The sequence below is a fragment of the Octopus bimaculoides genome, chromosome 1, assembly GCF_001194135.2.
Source record: "Octopus bimaculoides isolate UCB-OBI-ISO-001 chromosome 1, ASM119413v2, whole genome shotgun sequence".
Lineage (NCBI taxonomy): Eukaryota > Metazoa > Mollusca > Cephalopoda > Octopoda > Octopodidae > Octopus > Octopus bimaculoides.
The window spans coordinates 132638666-132657368 of NC_068981.1; the positions used below are offsets into that span (position 1 = coordinate 132638666).

At 37.3% G+C, this 18703-nt stretch overlaps 1 protein-coding gene across 12 annotated transcripts in view; it reads left to right on the forward strand.

The window, feature by feature from the left end:
- The window catches only part of LOC106870292 (large neutral amino acids transporter small subunit 2), a 273162-nt gene that overhangs the window by 188986 nt on the left and 65473 nt on the right, over positions 1-18703 (forward strand). For all 12 annotated transcript variants that reach the window (XM_052970761.1, XM_052970818.1, XM_052970793.1 and 9 more), the window contains one exon: positions 2071-2115. In XM_052970761.1, coding sequence (XP_052826721.1) covers positions 2071-2115 — 45 coding nt within the window. The remainder of the gene's footprint in view (positions 1-2070; positions 2116-18703) is intronic.

Sequence of the window (18703 nt, forward strand, 5' to 3'; positions counted from 1 at the left end):
TATATATATCTGTATTTATGTATCTGGTGGCTGCTGTTGTTTACCCTTAGGTTAACCCTGATCTAGCACACTTTTGATTAAAGGTATTTCTGGCAATGACCATCCTGTCTTTTTAAGGATATCTCAGATTATATTATTCGTTATGTCTTTTTCTTACTTGGATGGTAGTTTTTATTTGAGGGAAATATGGTCACTATTTCTAGCAGGTTGAAGCTCTTTTGATAGCTCATAAATAGTTTTCTAGTTAAATACATTGGATGGATGGATGAAGAAAGTATTGATGTTGTTGGCTTTGTGGTTAAGAAGTTTGCTTCTTATTTAAGGTTCAAGATTCAGTCTCATTGTATGGCATTTGGGGCAAATTCATTTCTATAGCTTTGGGTTGATTCACACCTTGTTAAAACAGGTAGTTATGCTTGGCACACTCTTCTGGTTTGCCAGCTTCTGTTGAACAGTCAAACCCTTGTCAACATGAAAATTGGATGCTAAATTAAGATGATAATGATGTTGATGGTAAGATGGTGAGCATAATACTCAACAAGAATCAGTATGAGATGATTAGGTCGTGAAATCATCATATCACCACAGGTATGGTCCATCCAGTGAGCTTCCTCACAATTTCTGTTTATTTAATTTCACTAGTAATGATTGGGTCAATCCAAAAATATAATTGAATATACTTGCCTAAAATATCTTACAATGGGTTTGGAGCTGGAACCTTGTGATTGAGAATCAAACTATCACTCAGCCATGCAACCATTACAAAGGAACTGCTACACATTCAAATCTTCCTTACGAATCATTCTGCCATAAAAAAAGGATATCCTGGATTATGTAGTTCCTGTTATACCAAGAGACAGCTTGGTTGTGATGAGAACATCTTTGATCATGTCTCTGCTAGTATACAAGGCTGAACTAGGGCGACACAATATCAACATTTATATCTAAAAGGTTGTCTTAAAATGCCTTGTATACCCACCTTAGTTTCAGTAATAATATTTTACTAAGCTGTAGGGGTTACTAAACACAAAGGGGTTTAGAAAAATTAGAATCTATATAGTGCTCCTACTTCTTAGGAAACACTTTTTGATGTGGGACTCTTGTCTCAGCCTGTGTTTGGGGCCACAATAAAGTACTTCTGCTGTTGACAGAGATTACTTGAGGAAAGATAAGAGGCAATAGCAGGGGAAAAGTATTAAATTTATGGAGGAAAGGAAAAAAGAAAAACAGAGGAAAGAGTATACTCTTCCTTGTTGTTTGTGGAGTATTATCGGTGGTAGAAGGCTGGGAAGAGGAAGGAGAATAGTTGATACCAGCTTGATGTAATTAACAAAATCTTGAAACGTGATTTGGTTCATATGTCAAGGGTGATATATCACATGGGTATCATAGAATTGATTGTGCTATGGAAAGCAGACATTGGTGAAAGTTAGAAAGAGGAAGACAGGAAAGCATGCAAAGTTGGTTGAAGAGTGAATGGGAAATGGGTGGAGAGCAGAACTGTGAACAGTGTAGGTTAGAGCAATGAATAGTGTGAGAGCTGCTGAGAGTGAAGATTAGATGCAGCAGGAGCTTTGTCGAGTTGTTTCCGGCTTTGGCTGTGGTTTGATATGAAGTGGTGAGGTAGATTTGTTGGGCAGCAGTGGTTGCTACATGTTGGATTGCAAACAGGTTTGCAAGCAACAACATAGGAGGAAGTACAGAACAGGAAATCTTGATGCTATACTATGTAGCCATGCAGATACATACAAGTACTTAAGCAGCCAAAACATCAATGAAGTCTGGTGTAATGCTGGTGATCCTCTGCATTTGACAAGGGCTTGGCTGTTAATACTTTTACTAGGTATGATCTAATGTCTTTTCAATTTGCAGATTGTCATATTATTAACTCAGACAGTTGTAACAGTCCTTCAAAAATTAGCTTCAAACAATAAAAAGGAAAATAAAACTGTTCAAATGTACAAAAAAATAAATGGATTAAAATAGAAAAAAAAAAAAAGAAGAATCAAAACTATGAAGAGGTGGGGGGAGAAGGTAAATATAACATTTTTTCTTTATTTTTAATTCCAGGAACTTCCTTAATTTTGTAACAGAAGAACTGAAAGACCCTTATAAGTAAGTTTGGCTTTTCATTTGTAATTTCTTTTTCTTTTTTTTTTTCCATTTCTTTATTTATATCAACCTGTATGTTTGTTTTGTCTGTGAAGTGTCCTTCGGCTGGAAGTTCAACATGTAAAAAAAGAAAAAAAACCTTATGTTCCTAACATATTTATAGGCTCAAAGCATATTTTGTTGGGTCTGGGGAGAGTCATTCTATTTTAGTGCCTTATTATTTAACACACTCACCAGCACCAAAAGAGAATGATTCTCCCCAGACGCAACAAAATATGCTTCAACACACAAACTCACATAAAGAATCTTGCAAACCAAATCCAAGACCAAAGTGAAGCATATTTAGTTTTGCAGTATAATCAAAAAAATTATCTCAAATTTTGGCACAAGGTCACCAAGTCTAGGGCAGTGGACTAGTTGATTATATCAACCCCAGTACTCAGCTGGTACTTATTTTATTGACCACGAAAGGAAGAGAGGCAAAGTCAACCTTGGCAGAGTTTGAACTCAGAACACGAAGAGAGATGAAATACTGCTAAATATTTTGTCCAACTGTACGTGTGATCATTGGAGCTTTGGGAATAATACCAGGCTACTCATAAGTTTCAGAATAACAAAACATTGCTCTCATGGCTACTGCCCACATTCTCAGAACAACACTGTCAATCTGAGAATATCTGAACCTTTTAAACTTTCAAAATTGCAGATATTACAATAAACTTTTAATGAAATACCAATTCTCGGTATTTGGTCTCCTTTCTCTACAATGTATCATTGCTACTCAGAAATAACACAGTAAAGCATTTAACTTACTATTATTTGTGGTCACTGGGTGAAACTTGGAGCATAAAACAATGTAACAACAATACTGATTTGCAAATAGCAACATATATGGAAGGTTCTCTCTCGGTTAATAACACAGTATTCAGTGTTCTAACAAGACACCCGTGTTAAGTTGGATATAAAGAGTACCTTTTGGTGTTAATACTGCTTCTATCACCAATAATTAATTTTTAATAAGCCCTTTGACTATTTGTGACATCAGTGTTTGAAAAGATATTGATATACTATATAACACAGCAGAGAAATCGAGAGAGAGAGAGAGAGAGAGAGATTCAGTTGAAACATAAAACTTCTGCTCAAGTACAAGAAGAACCCTTTCTTATACTAACAAAGCTGTGATATACCTGACTAATAATCTCAACCCTATAAATGAGGACAGGAAATGCCCTAAATAACAACAACAATTAAAGACTGGACCAATCTAAACTACTTACATTCTTTTGTGAAAAAAAGTTGACAAACCCAATTACTAAGGGCCTAACCCTTTAGCATTTAAACCAATCACATCTGGCCGAAACTGGCCTGTTAAAGTCTGTCATACCGGCCATGACGAAGGGAAATAACCCTGAAACTCGAGTCACCTTTATATATTTATATATTTGATCCTTTATATTGAACACTCAATATTTCATCTACATTCAATACTTTATTTCATGGTACCATCCATTTTTATTTTATTTTATTTTATATTATATATTGTATATTCCATATTCTATATCCCACATTGGTTCTGCAGGAATATAAATAAAATATAAAAAACAGACAGTGTTGGAACTCTTTTAAACAAAATAATATATATATATATATGTGTGTGTGTATCTTTGTGTATGTGTTTGTCCCCTACCACCTCTTGACAACCAGTGTTGATGCATTTATGTCCCTGTAATGTAGCAGTTCAGCAAAAGAGACTGATAGAATAAGTATTGGGCTCTATGTCTGTTTTGGCATGGTTTCTATGGCTGGATGCCTTTCCTAATGCCAACAACTCATGAACGACAGATTTTGATAGGTTGAGGTTTTCTGCCAATTCTTGGGTTGTGCAATGTGGGTTATTTTCAATTAATGACTTGATTTGGTCATCATTTGTAGTGGATGGTCTGTCTGATCGCTCTTTATCAATAAGGCTACAATCTCCAGCTCAGAACCTTGCGAACTACTTCTGTACAGTTCTTTCGGATAATGAAACATCACTGCAAACTGTGCATATTTCTTTGGTTGCTTGTGAGGCATTTTTCCCTTTACAGAAAAAGAAAAGCATGAAGTGCCAAAAATGAACTTTCTTATCTAGCATTTCAAAGGGTTACAGAATTAACACAGGTTATAGGAACATAAACCTTCTTCCACAAAAAAATAGCTTAAACTGTGCTCTAAATGGAGGTGTAATCAAATCCTATTTTATGGACTCAACCATGTTCTAAAATAAGTCGAAAGGTAAGCTACTATAAATCGGCACAAACTTTCCAGACAACCCAATATTTTTGGCTGTAACTTTTATATTTTTTATTTGATTTTAATGAAATTTGAGATGTAGGTAAATTCTGTGGTGGGGGAGACAGTAAAGGTGTTTATTTAATTCAAAAGGGTTTGAAGGTGTTTATTTTATTCAAAAAGGTTTGAAAATGGCACAAATTCAAATTAGCATTTCCTTAGAGACATTCTTATAGATTTTGTAGAAATTTTACACGTGATTACAGTTTATGTCCATTAGTTGATACCAGCAAGAAGAGTTGACAAAAAAATTGATAATTGCATGTGAGCAGGGGATTTTAAGAAATCAATATGCTTTTTGTATGCAATTACCCATAGGATTAATATTTTATGCTGTAACTTTTACAGAATTCATCTGATTTTGAGGAAATTTGACATTTAGGTAAAGTTTATGGTCGGAGTCATGTAGTAGAGTTGAAATTAAACTGGTGAAAGGCAGAAATTGTCAAAATTCACTCACAATAAAATAATGAACTGATTTTGAAGAAAATTGACCCATGAGTAAAATTAAGCACTTTGACATATGAAACATTGATTATTTATATAATGTATTGGGATTTAAAAGTCAATGGTATATTTTCATGTAAATGGTCACATGGATTTTATTTTATGATATAACCTTAACACTTTTCTTCGGATTTTGCTGAGATTGGACACGCTGATCAATTTTGTACAGCGGGTGGCATTAAAGAGAGAGAAATAAACAAACATCACTCTCAATGGGTTGAGGTACACCCAAAAGTTTGACTGCAATTTCAGATGGTCCAGTATGCAGGAGTATGTCGTAAGCATTAACCGGGTAAAATCCCTGCTGAACCAGATATAACATCTTAATGGGTAATTGTTGGCACGGGGAACATAGAAGATTTTAATATAAGGTCAGAGGTGGAGAATGCGCACTGTTTTGGGGCCTACCTCTTGATGGCATCAATGTGCACCTCCCCTCACTGATATGAAGCCCGCTTACTAGATCAACTGGTTATCAGATAAAGCTCAATATTCTAGCCATCGCTCATCGTTACTTTTTAACCAAATCCAGTATATATATATACATATATATATGTGTGTGTGTGTGTGTATGTATATATGTATATATATATGCATACATCTCTGATTTACCTCATGCTAAAAATGCATGAAACATTGAGTTTAGGGAACTTATGTGTGCTTATGTTTAATTAACTGTGCTCTTACGTCATACTGTGGAATGCTGTAATAATGTAGTTGTTAAGCATGTGTCAGTTTAACCTGTTCCTTGGTACTTGGGTAACCTTTAGCAGAGATAACTCTAATGCACATGTTCAATCCCTCACTGCTTATGTTCTTTCTGCAGTCATTAACCTTCAGATATTTAGTTTGAGTCTGAAACTGCATCAGTCTCACATATCTTAGAGGGCTTGGAAAGGCCACATGCACTGCTTGTTCCCTCCTCATTAAACTTATAAAGTGTGTGTGTGTGTGTGTGTAGAGGTTGTAGAGGCTTTGAATGAAATTTTGTATGGCAGAATAAAACTGCTTTTGAATCCTGGATAAGTGGGGTAGGCCAACCTTTTAAAATTCAAGCGGATGTGAGATTTTTCTGTCTTTTTGGGAGAGAGCTTGTCAGACATTCATAAGCCTCTTGTGGCTCCTTCTAGCCCGGATGGTCATCATCATTATTGTCATGATTGACCAGGCTGCAAAGAGCCAAAGAGGCTAGCGAGTGTCTGGCATGCTCTCCCTTAAAAGCCAAAAATTCTCATATTCCCTTGAATTTTGAAAGGTGGCCTACTGGGCCATTCAGTTTATTGCCAGCTCCTAGTCATTGGTTCCTTTAACCCTTTAGCGTTTAAACCTGCCAGATCCAGCCCAAATATTCTACCTGATTTATGTTCAGACTCACCAGATCTAGCCTCTCACACTTACCCTACAACTTCACTCTGAAAATAAACAATCACATCGTGATTGGTTTAAAACAATGTGAATAAATAAAGTTTACATTTGATAGGGTAATCTGAATGCTAAAGGGTTTTGGAGCAAACACCTGGTTCTCTCTTGATCAATATTTTTCCTGCAGGCACTGACCTGTAGGATTTCAAGAAGTGGGCAGCAGCAACAGCTGCATCATTGTCACCAATCTTAGTGGGCTTGCAGGCATCTCCTTTCTCTTCAACTAACTTATATAAATTTTTAAAATGGGGTTAGATTTTAATCCAGATGCTTGTAATGATCTTTAGTGAATACATAACAAAGATATTATGCATGTGTTACTGGACTCTCTGTGTCACACAAACCTATGTCTGCCAGCACTCCCATACACATGCATTCTATAATAATTTTATTTTTACTTTCTAATTTTGACACAAGGCCAGCAATTTTGAGGGGAGCAAGAAATTGATTACATCGACCCCAGTGTTTAACTTGTACTTATTTTATTGACCCCTAAAGAATGAAAGGCAAAGTGGACCTTGACAGCATCTGAATTCGCAACATAAAATGCTGGAAGAAATTCCACTAAGCATTTTTTGCCATTGTGCTAGTGATTCTGCTAGCTCACCACTTTTACACATGATGTAATAATGGTTTCAAATCTTAGCACAAGGCCAGCAAGTTCCATGGAGGGGGTAAGTCAGTTTCATTGACCTCATTGCTCAGCTGGTATTTATTTCATCGGCTCCAAAAGGATAAAAGGCAAAGTTGACCTTGGCAGAATTTGAACTCTGAATGTAAAGACAGATGAAATGTCACTGAGTATTTTGCCTGGGATGCTAACGATTGTCACCTCATTCCCTTAAACACATGATGTAATAATAATTTTCATTATATATCTTACTAGTTAAAGAAACATAACTCAGTTGAATTTGTATCATTTAAAATTTCATTGAAGTGGTTTTTAGAGAGTGATGTTTCTGGAACAAAAGAACTTCAGTCTTTTATCAATTGTAAGTCATTCGACTGTGTCCATTATGAGCCACCCATTGAGTTGAAGGGTTTCATTTGATCATATTGATCTCAGTTACAAAATTGTGACATAAACAATATCAGTTTTTAGACACATTTAACCCTTTGTTACCATATTTCTGTTGAGATGCTCTGTGTTTCTTTCAATTGATTTTAAATATAACAAAGAATTTAAGTAAAATAACTTAGTTATCATTAAGTTAGTGTTAGGAACATAAATTGTGATGAAGGTTTGGCGAAAGATTTTAATTCAGAACTTTTGAAAACAAGGCATTTCTACTACAAAGCCAGAGTCGGTTTCAGCCGGGTTGGTATCAAAAGGGTTAAAAATAAATACAAGCACACTTGCAATAAACACACATACAAATGCAAATACACACACACACACAACATATTGTGTATTTTCTGGTATACAAGTTGACAGTCTGTAGTGTAAGCATGGAGTGTAAACATCATCACTATTTTCCTAAATCCTGCTGCATTTCACATGAAATTTTTGATCCTTCAAAGTCATCTCATTATATTAGTCATCTTGATGTATAAGTTGACCTACCTTTGACAATTTACTGGAATAAATTTTTCTACACCTGGATACCCTTCCTGTTGCCTATATTCCTTCTAGTTCTTTTAAAGCAAGTAATATTATGGCTGTGTGGTTGAACATACTTCCAAAGAAAATTGCTAATGAACAACACTGCTGCTGTTGTTGTTTTGGTGGCGGGTAATTGAAGGTGTATTGACTGTGAAGGTGGTCTTCCTTCACCATCATGGCCACATCTTTATTTTCTTCTCTTATAGCTTATTGCTTATCCTTCCCCATATTCTTATTTGGTTGTCGTCTTCAATTTAAAAACTTCCATGTCAGCAGACCTTATGAGACATCAATCCCAACATGTCGCACTAATGCCTATTCTTCATCAGGATGTCCCTGTCAAGCATTTCCTGTTCATCTTCATACATCCTCTTCATCTCTTTCTCTTCTGCAACACTTCATTAACGAGTCTGATTGATGTGGTAGCCATGTGTTTATACAACCACTCTTATTGACCCATCCAAGTCACTAAAAATAACCCAGATAATTTTTTATAGTTTGTGGTTTCTGCTTGTAATCACTGCAAATAAACTGGTTATACAATGTTTATTTAATTAACACAAGCTATTTCTGGTATATTTCCTTTTCCTTGGGAAAGTGATACCTATAGGGAAAATCCAACTTACAGCCATTGCATATTGATTGAATATTCTATTACAATTTGTATGATAATTATCTTTATAGTTGTCATGTCTGATATTAAAGCAATAGCTAATTAATATACAATGGCTGAAACTTGGGTTTTTTTTCAGCTTGCTGTCACTTTCCCACAGAAAGGAAAATATATTATAAATAGCTTGTTTTCATTAAATAAACATGACATATTGCTTCCCTGCAGTGATTACACAAGCAGAAACTACAAACTATAGCAGTTATTATCTGAGCTGTTTTTAGTGATATAGGTGAATTAGTAAATATGATTGTATAAACACATGGTTGCCACCAACCAGACTTGCTAACCAAGTCATGCAGAAGAGACACAGATGAAGAAGCTGTATGAAGATGAACCGGAAATGTTTATCAGAGACTTCCTGATGATAAAGAGACATTAGAGAGACATGCTGGTGTTGATTTTTCATAAGGCTTGTTGAGGAGCTTTCATTGTCTCATGAATGACATGACACACAAGTTTTTGTTACCTGAAGGATGACAACCAAATGAGATTATGGAGAGTGAATAAGCTTTGAGATAGAAAATGAAGATGTGCCAGTGATGCTGAGGAAAGACCATCTCTGTCACTACACCCCCAAGAAACAGACATCCCTCAAAAAGAACACCTATTTTATCTCTCACTCAGTCCAGATGAAAACATGTACAAAAGTAGCAACTATTTTAATAACCTTATTTCTTCACACACCCAAACACATGCAAGTACATTGTGCTGGGATGCAACCAAAGGAAAGTGCAAAGTAATAGCAGCTATAATAGTCAAGTCCGCCTTATCCATCTTTGCTATAGTAAGGTTTTATATGATCACTTAGCCTGCTAGGAATAACACACCCAGATTGCCTTCAAATCACACTTTACTATTTTCAAAATAGAAGGGCACACACTAGGTAATATAGTCCTAGATATAGTATAGAAATGTTAGCACGCCAGGCGAAATGCTTAGCGGTGTTTCGTCTGCCGTTACGTTCTGAGTTCAAATTCCGCCGAGGTCGACTTTGCCTTTCATCCTTTCGGGGTCGATAAATTAAGTACCAGTTACGCACTGGGATTGATGTAATCGACTTAATCCCTTTGTCTGTCCTTGTTTGTCCCCTCTATGTTTAGCCCCTTGTGGGTAATACTGAAGTAAATATAGTCCTAGATATCTCCAGAGTAAAGCAGAATAATTTTAGTTAGAATACCTTTGATCGTAGGTTTACTCAATCAGGGCTGACATAGAGCTAAACAAAAGGCAGTTGGATGGATGGACAGACAAACAGAGAGAAAAAGAGAGAGAGAGAAAAGTGAAGAGCCAGTGGGGGTACTTTCGTTACAGTCGACCTGTTAACTAACTCCTTCATGTCACATCCTACTATCTTAACAAAAGGACACATAGGACAGGATAGCCTTGACTGAGCTAGATTGCTTCTGATCATCAGTTTGTCCCAATCAGAAGCTGACTTGAAGCTAAATACCAGTAGCAAGGGAGATAAATAGTAGAGAAGTAGAAAATAGCAGTGGAGAGATAAAATGTGCCCTCACTGACCACACAACGCTCCATTGGGTAACCATTGCATGTTAGAATGTACAGTGTGGTTTTTAGTTTGGTGGAGATAAAGATTAGATATCATATATCTGAAACTACAGATTTCTAGATTCACATGTCATAATTCAGCCACTGAATTATGGCTTATCTCATTGGATAAGCTGAATCTTTAACTCAAAGTGCTGAACCATGTCAAATGTTTTATCATGCTGATTCTGCCTGTGGATTATGTTACCAGTCTCTGTGAAGTACTCAGGGACGGGGATATTCGGTGTTGAAAGCAACAGCCATCTACTTATGCTTCATGATCCTTTCCATCAAGGCTGACTTCGGGCTACACAACAACAGCACCAGCTACAATAACAACAAGTTTCACTTCTGCAGTTTTATAGTCATCACCATATCATCTTAATCAATGTGAATATTATCAGTGTTGCATATCAAGTTTACCATTATTAATGACATCACCGCTATCACCAGCATCATCACCATCATCATCATCGTCGTCATCGTCGCATCGCCATCATTATCATTGTCATCATCATTGTCATCATCATCGTCTTTATTGGCATCATTGTAGTCATCGTTGTCATCAACATCATCATTGTTGTTGTCTTCATCATTACCACCACCACCACCACCACCACCACCACCACCTGTAGCCAATGAGGAAAGAACACTATCACTAAATGTAGCCTTACATATGTGATGTGTGAGAAAAGTTGGGATGGATGATCATAAGTGGAACACTTAATTTTAGACTGCACATTCATGACCTTCTTGGAGCTAAACAGAAACAAAAACAGCAATGACATCATCATTATGAGTCAGTGAGAAGGCTTTAATGGGATTGCTCAATCTGTTGAATATAATAGCTAAATCTTCCTCACATCACACCTTTCTTAAATTTGGAAAGAACACATTGGATAATGTAGTCTTAGATACACTGTGTCTGAGATGGACTCTGCTGGGTTACTGATGAATTTTATGTTTTATTTTACACTCTTCATGAATAAATATGACAATCCAAATATCCTTGGTTCTCTGTACCTATTCTCTCCCTATCCACCTTCTTGTAGCTTGAGGTTATGCTCTGGTACTTCATTTCCACCATTCTTTTTCCTTTTCTTTCTTGGGTAACCATGTATCTCCTTTACAGGAATGGTTGGCATTAGGGAGGGCATCCAGATGTAGAAACCTTACCAAAACTGACATGGGGGTCCATTACAGCCTTCAGGCTAGTTAGATCCTGTCTAATCATCCAACCCATGTCAGCATGGTACAAGGACATTAAAAATAATGATGATACAGGACTAAAAATATATGTTCAGGGCCATATTCCCTTACTTTTTTCACCTGTTGAGCATGCTGAAAGAAGCATGTCCTCTCTACACCAATGAGCTTGATGCTGTTAATATTTTGTTCAAACTGTTCCAAGTTAAATTGTACAGGAAAGACATGAGCAAGGAGACAATTCGAGAAGGATAATATTTTGGGGGTTGGAAGGAATGAGAATAATTGTCAGTGGTGGGTGGAGGATGGGGTTCACTGTTCTTATTTCAAGAATGACAAACTTTCTTTGATCTGACATTCTGACTGGATTCAGAGAAAAGTTGCTTGTCATCTCAATAACCTTCCCTTGATTGGAAAGTCTTTTATATTTGACTTATTGTTGTTTCTTTTTTTTGTGCTCCACTTACAACTCTTTTCTACTGTTTCTTTCATTAACATACTTCAGTTCAAATATGCTGCCTCTGCTTCTGTTAATTTTGAAAGTAATGAAGAGTTTAGTAAGATAACCTTGTCATTATTAAGCTGGTGTATGGAACCTAAATTATCATGGAATTTTGATGGGAGATTTTAATTTAGATCAAGAAGCTTCTGTCATAGAAGTAGGGATGGTCTCAGACAGGTTGGTATCAAAATGGTTAAATCTTGCATCAGACATCATGGCTGGTATTTATAGCATGTCGCATGCTTCCTGTTATGAAACGAAATATTTTAATATCTCTGATAATTGACAGCAGAATTAGTGGAATACCGAACATTTCTACATTTAGTCTTGTCCCAATTACTATGTTAGTTCAAATTCCGCTGGTTCCATAAAATAATTTTGATCAAATAGGTGCAGGCATGGCTGTGTGTTTAAGAAGTTCACTTTGCAATCACATGATTCCGTGTTCAGTCCCACTGTGCAGTACCTTGGGCAAATGTCTTTGACTACAGCATCAGGTTGGCCAATGCTTTAGGAGTGAATTTAGTAGACTGAAACTGTGTGGAAGACTGTCATGTGTGTGTGTGTGTGTGTGTGTTAGTGTCTTTGTGTTTGTCTTCCTCACCACATGACAACTGGTGTTAGTGACTTGGCAAAAGAAACCATTAGAGTAAGTACCAAACTTAAAGAATTAGTACGGGGTCAATTTATTCAGCTGAACCCTTTAAAGCAGTACCCTAATAGGGCTGCAGTCCAAAGACCAAATCAAGTAAAAGATAAAAGATATAAGGAATATTTATGGAAATTTTGTCTGTGTCATCCTGCAGGTCTTAGGGTATCATGTTAAAGCTAGAAATCACTCATAGTTTCCATCTACTAAATTCGCTCGTGAAGTATTGGTTGGTTTGGGACTATAGTGGACGACACTTGTCCAAGGAGGGGACTGAACCTGAAACCATGTTGTTCTAATGTTACTAATGTTATGTTTTTCAAGAGATATTTCTCAAAGACCATTTTTATTCCTGTTAAGGGGAATGACTCACCACATACTCTTGAAATTTAAGTTGATATTTACCCAGTTTGGAATTTGAGAGTACCCAGTAAAGAGTTATATTTAAAGGATTTAAGAATGAATTCTTCTCTATGCAAACATGTGGAAAAGGATGCATCTCTTCTATTCAAAACATTGGTCAATATAGTCAGTACTTAATACCCTTCAGGTCTGCATAAGTTGCACAAACAATACAATGCAAAGTACTGGTTAGCCCACAATTATAGCAGATGCTGTGCAGTAGAACTGAACCTGAAACCATGTGGTTGGAAAATAAACTTAACAATATAGCCTTACGTGCACCTTTTTAGATATATAGATATAGATGTACTCACTCACTCACATGTATCTAACTCATGTCAGCATTTAATGGTTTAGCCAGTTTGACAATGGAATTTGGGTCTGGGATGTGAATGAATGGATATGTTGTATATATTGAGTTTTGAAAGTGATTTCTGTTAACCTTACATGTGTGTGTGTGTATGTATATATATACATACACATACCATTTCCATTCCTTTTGTTGTGCTCACATCAGCCCCACTTGTGCCAGTGCTGTGTAAAAGCACCCAGTACACTCTGTAAAGTAGATGGCATTAGGAAGGGCATCCACCCATTGAAACCATACCAAAACAGTCATGGGGCCTGGGCAGCTCCCCAGCTGCTCAGCTTCTGTCAAACTGTCCAACCTACAGCAGCATGGAAAGTAGACGTTAAATGATGATGATAATGCTGTATGTGTGACCAATAATGTTTACCTTATTAGAACTGCAAGCTGGCAGAGCTATTAGCACACTGGATGAAATGCTTAGCAGTATTTCGCTTGTTGCTATGTTTTGAGTTCAAATTCTGCCAAGGTCGACTTTGCCTTTCATTCTTTTGGGGGTTGATAAATTAAGTACCAGTGAAACACTGGGGTTGATGTAATTGACTAGTCTCCTCCCCCCAAATTTCAGACCTTGTGCCTTTAGTAGAAAGGATTATTAGAACTGCTTTTAATTTGAATTTAATTTGAAAGTAGAAAATATATGTGCAAGTAGATGTATGACTGGTATGGCTGGTATTTTTATGTTTAGAGCTCCATATAGATTGCCATAACCTAGTCTGCTTTCTGTATAGTTGTTAATTAAACTACTGTATTGAGTAGTATTACCATTTATGAGCTACAGAGCAAATGTATGAGAAATAAGGATAAACACAAGTTTATATTAAAGTCCCAACAGGCATTTCACCAATATGGTTGTTTGGAGATTTGGCATAGAAGTTCCCAATATGTGTAGATGTTCAACTACGATGGATCCTCTGGGAGCAGTTTATTGTATCAAGGTACTGATAACTATGGATACAGGTCTTCATCTTGTAAGTTACTTGGTCACCCTACTGGTGAAGTGTCAGTGCTGGTGCCACATAAAAAGCATCCAGTGCACCCTGTAAGGTGGATGGTGTTAAGAAAGGCATCCAGCTGTAGAAACCCTGCCAAAACAGACAATTAGAGCCTGGTGTAGCTCTCTGGTTTGCCAGCTTTTGTCAAATCATGCAACTCGTGCTAGCATAAGAGACAGATGTTAAATGATGATGACAATTATGATGATTCATAGTTACTCCCTTACTCTGTAGTTTATGATACTGTTTGTAGAGTTCACATCTTGTTCATACATTCTATTTTATTGGCATGTTTTCTTCTTATTACCACTAACATGACACCATGTATAGTTTTTTTTTTAATCATTTAACAGGTATTAGAGAGATTGTTTGCGGTGAGACTCTATCCTATGTCACTTCTTATTCAGAATTACTGCTCTTCTATAGTAGTTGTCTGTGCTGTTACAATACAAAATATGTACATCTCTTTTGTTTTTGGCATAGTTTTATAGTTGGATGTTCTTATTTAGAGTTACCACTTAGTGGTCTAGGTGTCAGACTCATGATCGTACGATTGTGGTTTCAATTCCTGGACCAGGCGATGCATTGTGTTCTTGAGTAAAGCACTTCATTTCACATTGCTCCAGTTCACTCTACTGGTAAAAATGAGTAATCCTGCGATGGACCAGCATTCCATCCAGTGAGGAATATATACACCAGAGAAACCCCAAAACCAGTTCCATGCTCCTTAATGGAGTAATATGGACTAACCTAACCATCCAAAAGGTTACAATTGCTGTGTCATTGGCTCTGACCTGAAACTGTCAGCGGTGGGGAATCAAAGGTTGTTACCAGGATGTATTTGTTATTCTAGGTTACCAGTTGGGAACTTTTCATTCTAGACTAACAGCAGCTGGGCAACCAAACTATCTACAGCAGTGATTCTCAACAGGGGTTCAAATGACCCTTGGGGGTCTATATAAAATTTTGTTGATAAAATTTGTGTGGCTGTATGGGAAGAAGCTTGTTTCCCAACCTCACGGTGTCAGGCTCAGTCCCACTGTGTGGCATCTTGGGCAAGTGCCTTCTGCTATAGCCTTGGGCCGACCAAAGCCTTCTGAGTGGATGTGGTAGATGGAAACTGAAAAAAGCCTGTTGTGTATATGTGTGTGTGTGTTTGTGTCAGTGTTTGTCCCTCTCTACCACTTGACAATTTGTGTCAGTCTATTTACATCCCATAACTTAGGGGTTTAGCAAAAGTGAGTGATAAAATAAGTACTAAGCTTAAGAAATAAGTCCTGGGGTTTATCTGTTTGACTAAAAAAATTCTTCAAGGTGGTGCTCCAGCTTGGCTGCAGTCTAATGACTGAAAGAAGTAAAAGAATAAAAGGATAAGAGAATAAATTGGTTATTCTTCTCATCATCATCCAGTGTTTTAAATCCAGGTTTTGTCCCTGTTAATGGGGGTTGTTGGATCAATGCCATAGCAACTGCCCTCATGCCATCTCACCACCTTGCCTGGTTTTGGGCATCTTCCTTTTTCAACCCAACCCTCCCAATCTCCTCCGCCACCTGTCCCCTCCACCTTTTCCTTTCTCTACCTCGCTTTCATGCTCCATTTACCTCAAATGCAATCACCCTCTTCAGAACATGCTCTTCATTCCTCCTCAACACATTCCCATACCACCTCACTCCATTCACCCTCGCCAAATATTCCACCAATTCCTCCAACCCCAGCATTCCCATCAAATCCTCAGTCCTCCTCTTATCAAATGGCTTCACCCCACTCATTTCTTTCACCATTGCTCTCTCTCAGTCCTTCTCAAAATTACCATCTCTCTCTCCCTCAGACACCATGTCTCACTCCCATACAGCATTGCAGCTCTCACACAACTCATGGACCCTTCCGTTCATCTACAATACACAAAACATTCCATAGACCCTTCCTTTCATTCTACAATGCGCAAAACATTTTAATAATTTTTAAATAAAAATCTTAATGATATTTAACCCTTTCATTACTGTATTTCTTAATAATATTTAACCCTTTCGTTACTGTGTTTCTTTCAATTATTTTAAATTTAACAAAAATTTAGTAAAATAACTTAGTTATCATTCAGCTAGTGTTAGGAACATAAATTGTGACTATGGTTTGGTGGAAGATTTTAATTCATGACTTATGAAAACAAGACATTTGTACTACAGAGCCAGAGCCAGTTTCGGCCGGGTTGGTAATGAAAGGGTTAATTATAAAAATATTTCAAGATTTTTAAACAATAAATGGCTATGGGAGTCCACTTGAGTAAAATAGGAATCAAAAGAGTTCATAGGTAAAAAATGGTTGAGAGCCTTTGCTTTTGAGGCTAGGTTAGTGTTTCATTCTTGCTCAAGTGTTGAGCGAGTGTTAAGGAAGATTATGTAGCTATATTATCAAAATATAATAAATGCGAAAACTAATTTCTGTGTGTCAGTGTGTCACACTTTTACCCTCACTCTCACTATTCAATAACACTTCTACTATTCCTCATGCTGGGGTGAGAGTAATAGTAGGCATAAAGACGGTGAGGGCAGTGGCGAACACAAAAAGAGAGGGAGAGAAAGAGAGACAAAGAAATTTAGGGAGAGTTGATGAGGCTTTATTGAAAGTAGTCGTGTTGATGGTGGCAGTGGGAGTAATAAGAGTGAGAGAAAGAGGGACTGAACACTGATGGTAATGGGATGATAGTAATAGTATGAGTTGTAGTTGAGATAGAGGCAGAGCCTGCGGTGATGGTGGTGAGAGTAAGTGATGTGAAAGACAAAGGTGATGTTGGTGGAGGGGAAGGTGGCAAAGTCAAAGCACTGATAGTGATGGCATCAGAAGTCTGAATGGTGTATATGGCAGATGTGGTGGCGATGGTGGTGGTACTGTTGTTTATTATGAAGCTTTGCAATAAGTTCCAAGTCGACAAATTATATCATTGTTTTGATGAAAATTGTTCATTGCTTGAAAAATATTGGTCAAATTTAATAAAATTTAATATGTATTCAATGCATGAAGTATTCAATGCATGAAGTGTCATTGTTGGGCCCAAGGCCTAATGAAGTGCTCACCACAGTAGCTAGCTTAAATATAGAGAGGGAGCTGGCTGTTGTAGTCTGTAGCTGACTCAGTAGTACAGACAGTAGGAGAGAGTCTTTTATCTAGGGGAAGGTTATTGCAATAGAGCTATAGCTGGTAAGCTGATTGTGGAGGGGGACAGCACACACACATACACAGTATGTTTACAATGAGTGTGTAAGTGATATCGAGATATTCTTGTAGGATGGTAGAGGGAATGGGAGACCTGTAGATGGTAAAATTTGGTGGAGCAGGTGAGAGACCAAGGTTGTCAAATCTGGAAGATGGTTGGTGTGCAGATGTACCAATTACGGTTTTTATGTGCAGTTTGTTCTGCTGCTGGCATGGGCAGAATTGTATACATGCTGCATATGTAAATTAGTGGTAGTAATATTTTACACATTGTGGGAGGGGTTTTTGTGAAAACTTTGCAATTGAAAATTATTTATAATAAAACACACACACACACAGATATCATCATCATCATCATCATCATCATCATCATCGTTTAACGTCCACCTTCCATGCTAGCATGGGTTGGATGATTTGACTGAGGACTGGTGAAATCAGATGGCAACACCAGGCTCCAATCTGATTTGGCAGAGTTTCTACAGGTGGGTGCTTTTATGTGTCACCTGCACGAAGGCCAGTCAGGTGGTACTGGCAACGGCCACACTCAAAATGGTGTATTTTATGTGCCACCCACACAAGAGCCAGTCCAGGGGCACTGGCAACGATCTCACTCGAAAATCCTTACACATGTCACGGGCACAAGTGCCAGAAAGGCGACGCTAGGCACAGGTGCCATCCCGATTTCGCTATATATATATATATAAGCTATATCAAACAGTGGGAATGAGTGCTCAGCACTGCATTGGTAGATAAAAATGCCCAGAGAAAATTTCTCAGCAATTATAAAGCTTGCCCCATGGGACATTGGTACTTGTTTCCATCTTGGATGAGAATACACATGCACACAGACACACACACACATATATTTATTTATATGTCTTTGTGTGTATTGAGAAAATAGCTGGGAATAAGAGGAATGAATTTGAAGTGGTTGGAATCTGTAGAAGAAGGAAATTTTGGAAGATATAGGATAATGTAGAGAAGACTGATCTGGAAGCTGAATCTAATGAAGATGACTGTGATATGAGGCAACACACAGTGTTACGAAAGACTTGCTCAACTTGCAAGTATGGTGAAATAGTCATTAAAATGGTGCCAGGAACAGAGGATGTGATGCTTGATATATCTTCATTAGATTTCTCACTCATTATATCTCTACTAGCTGGCCCTGTGCC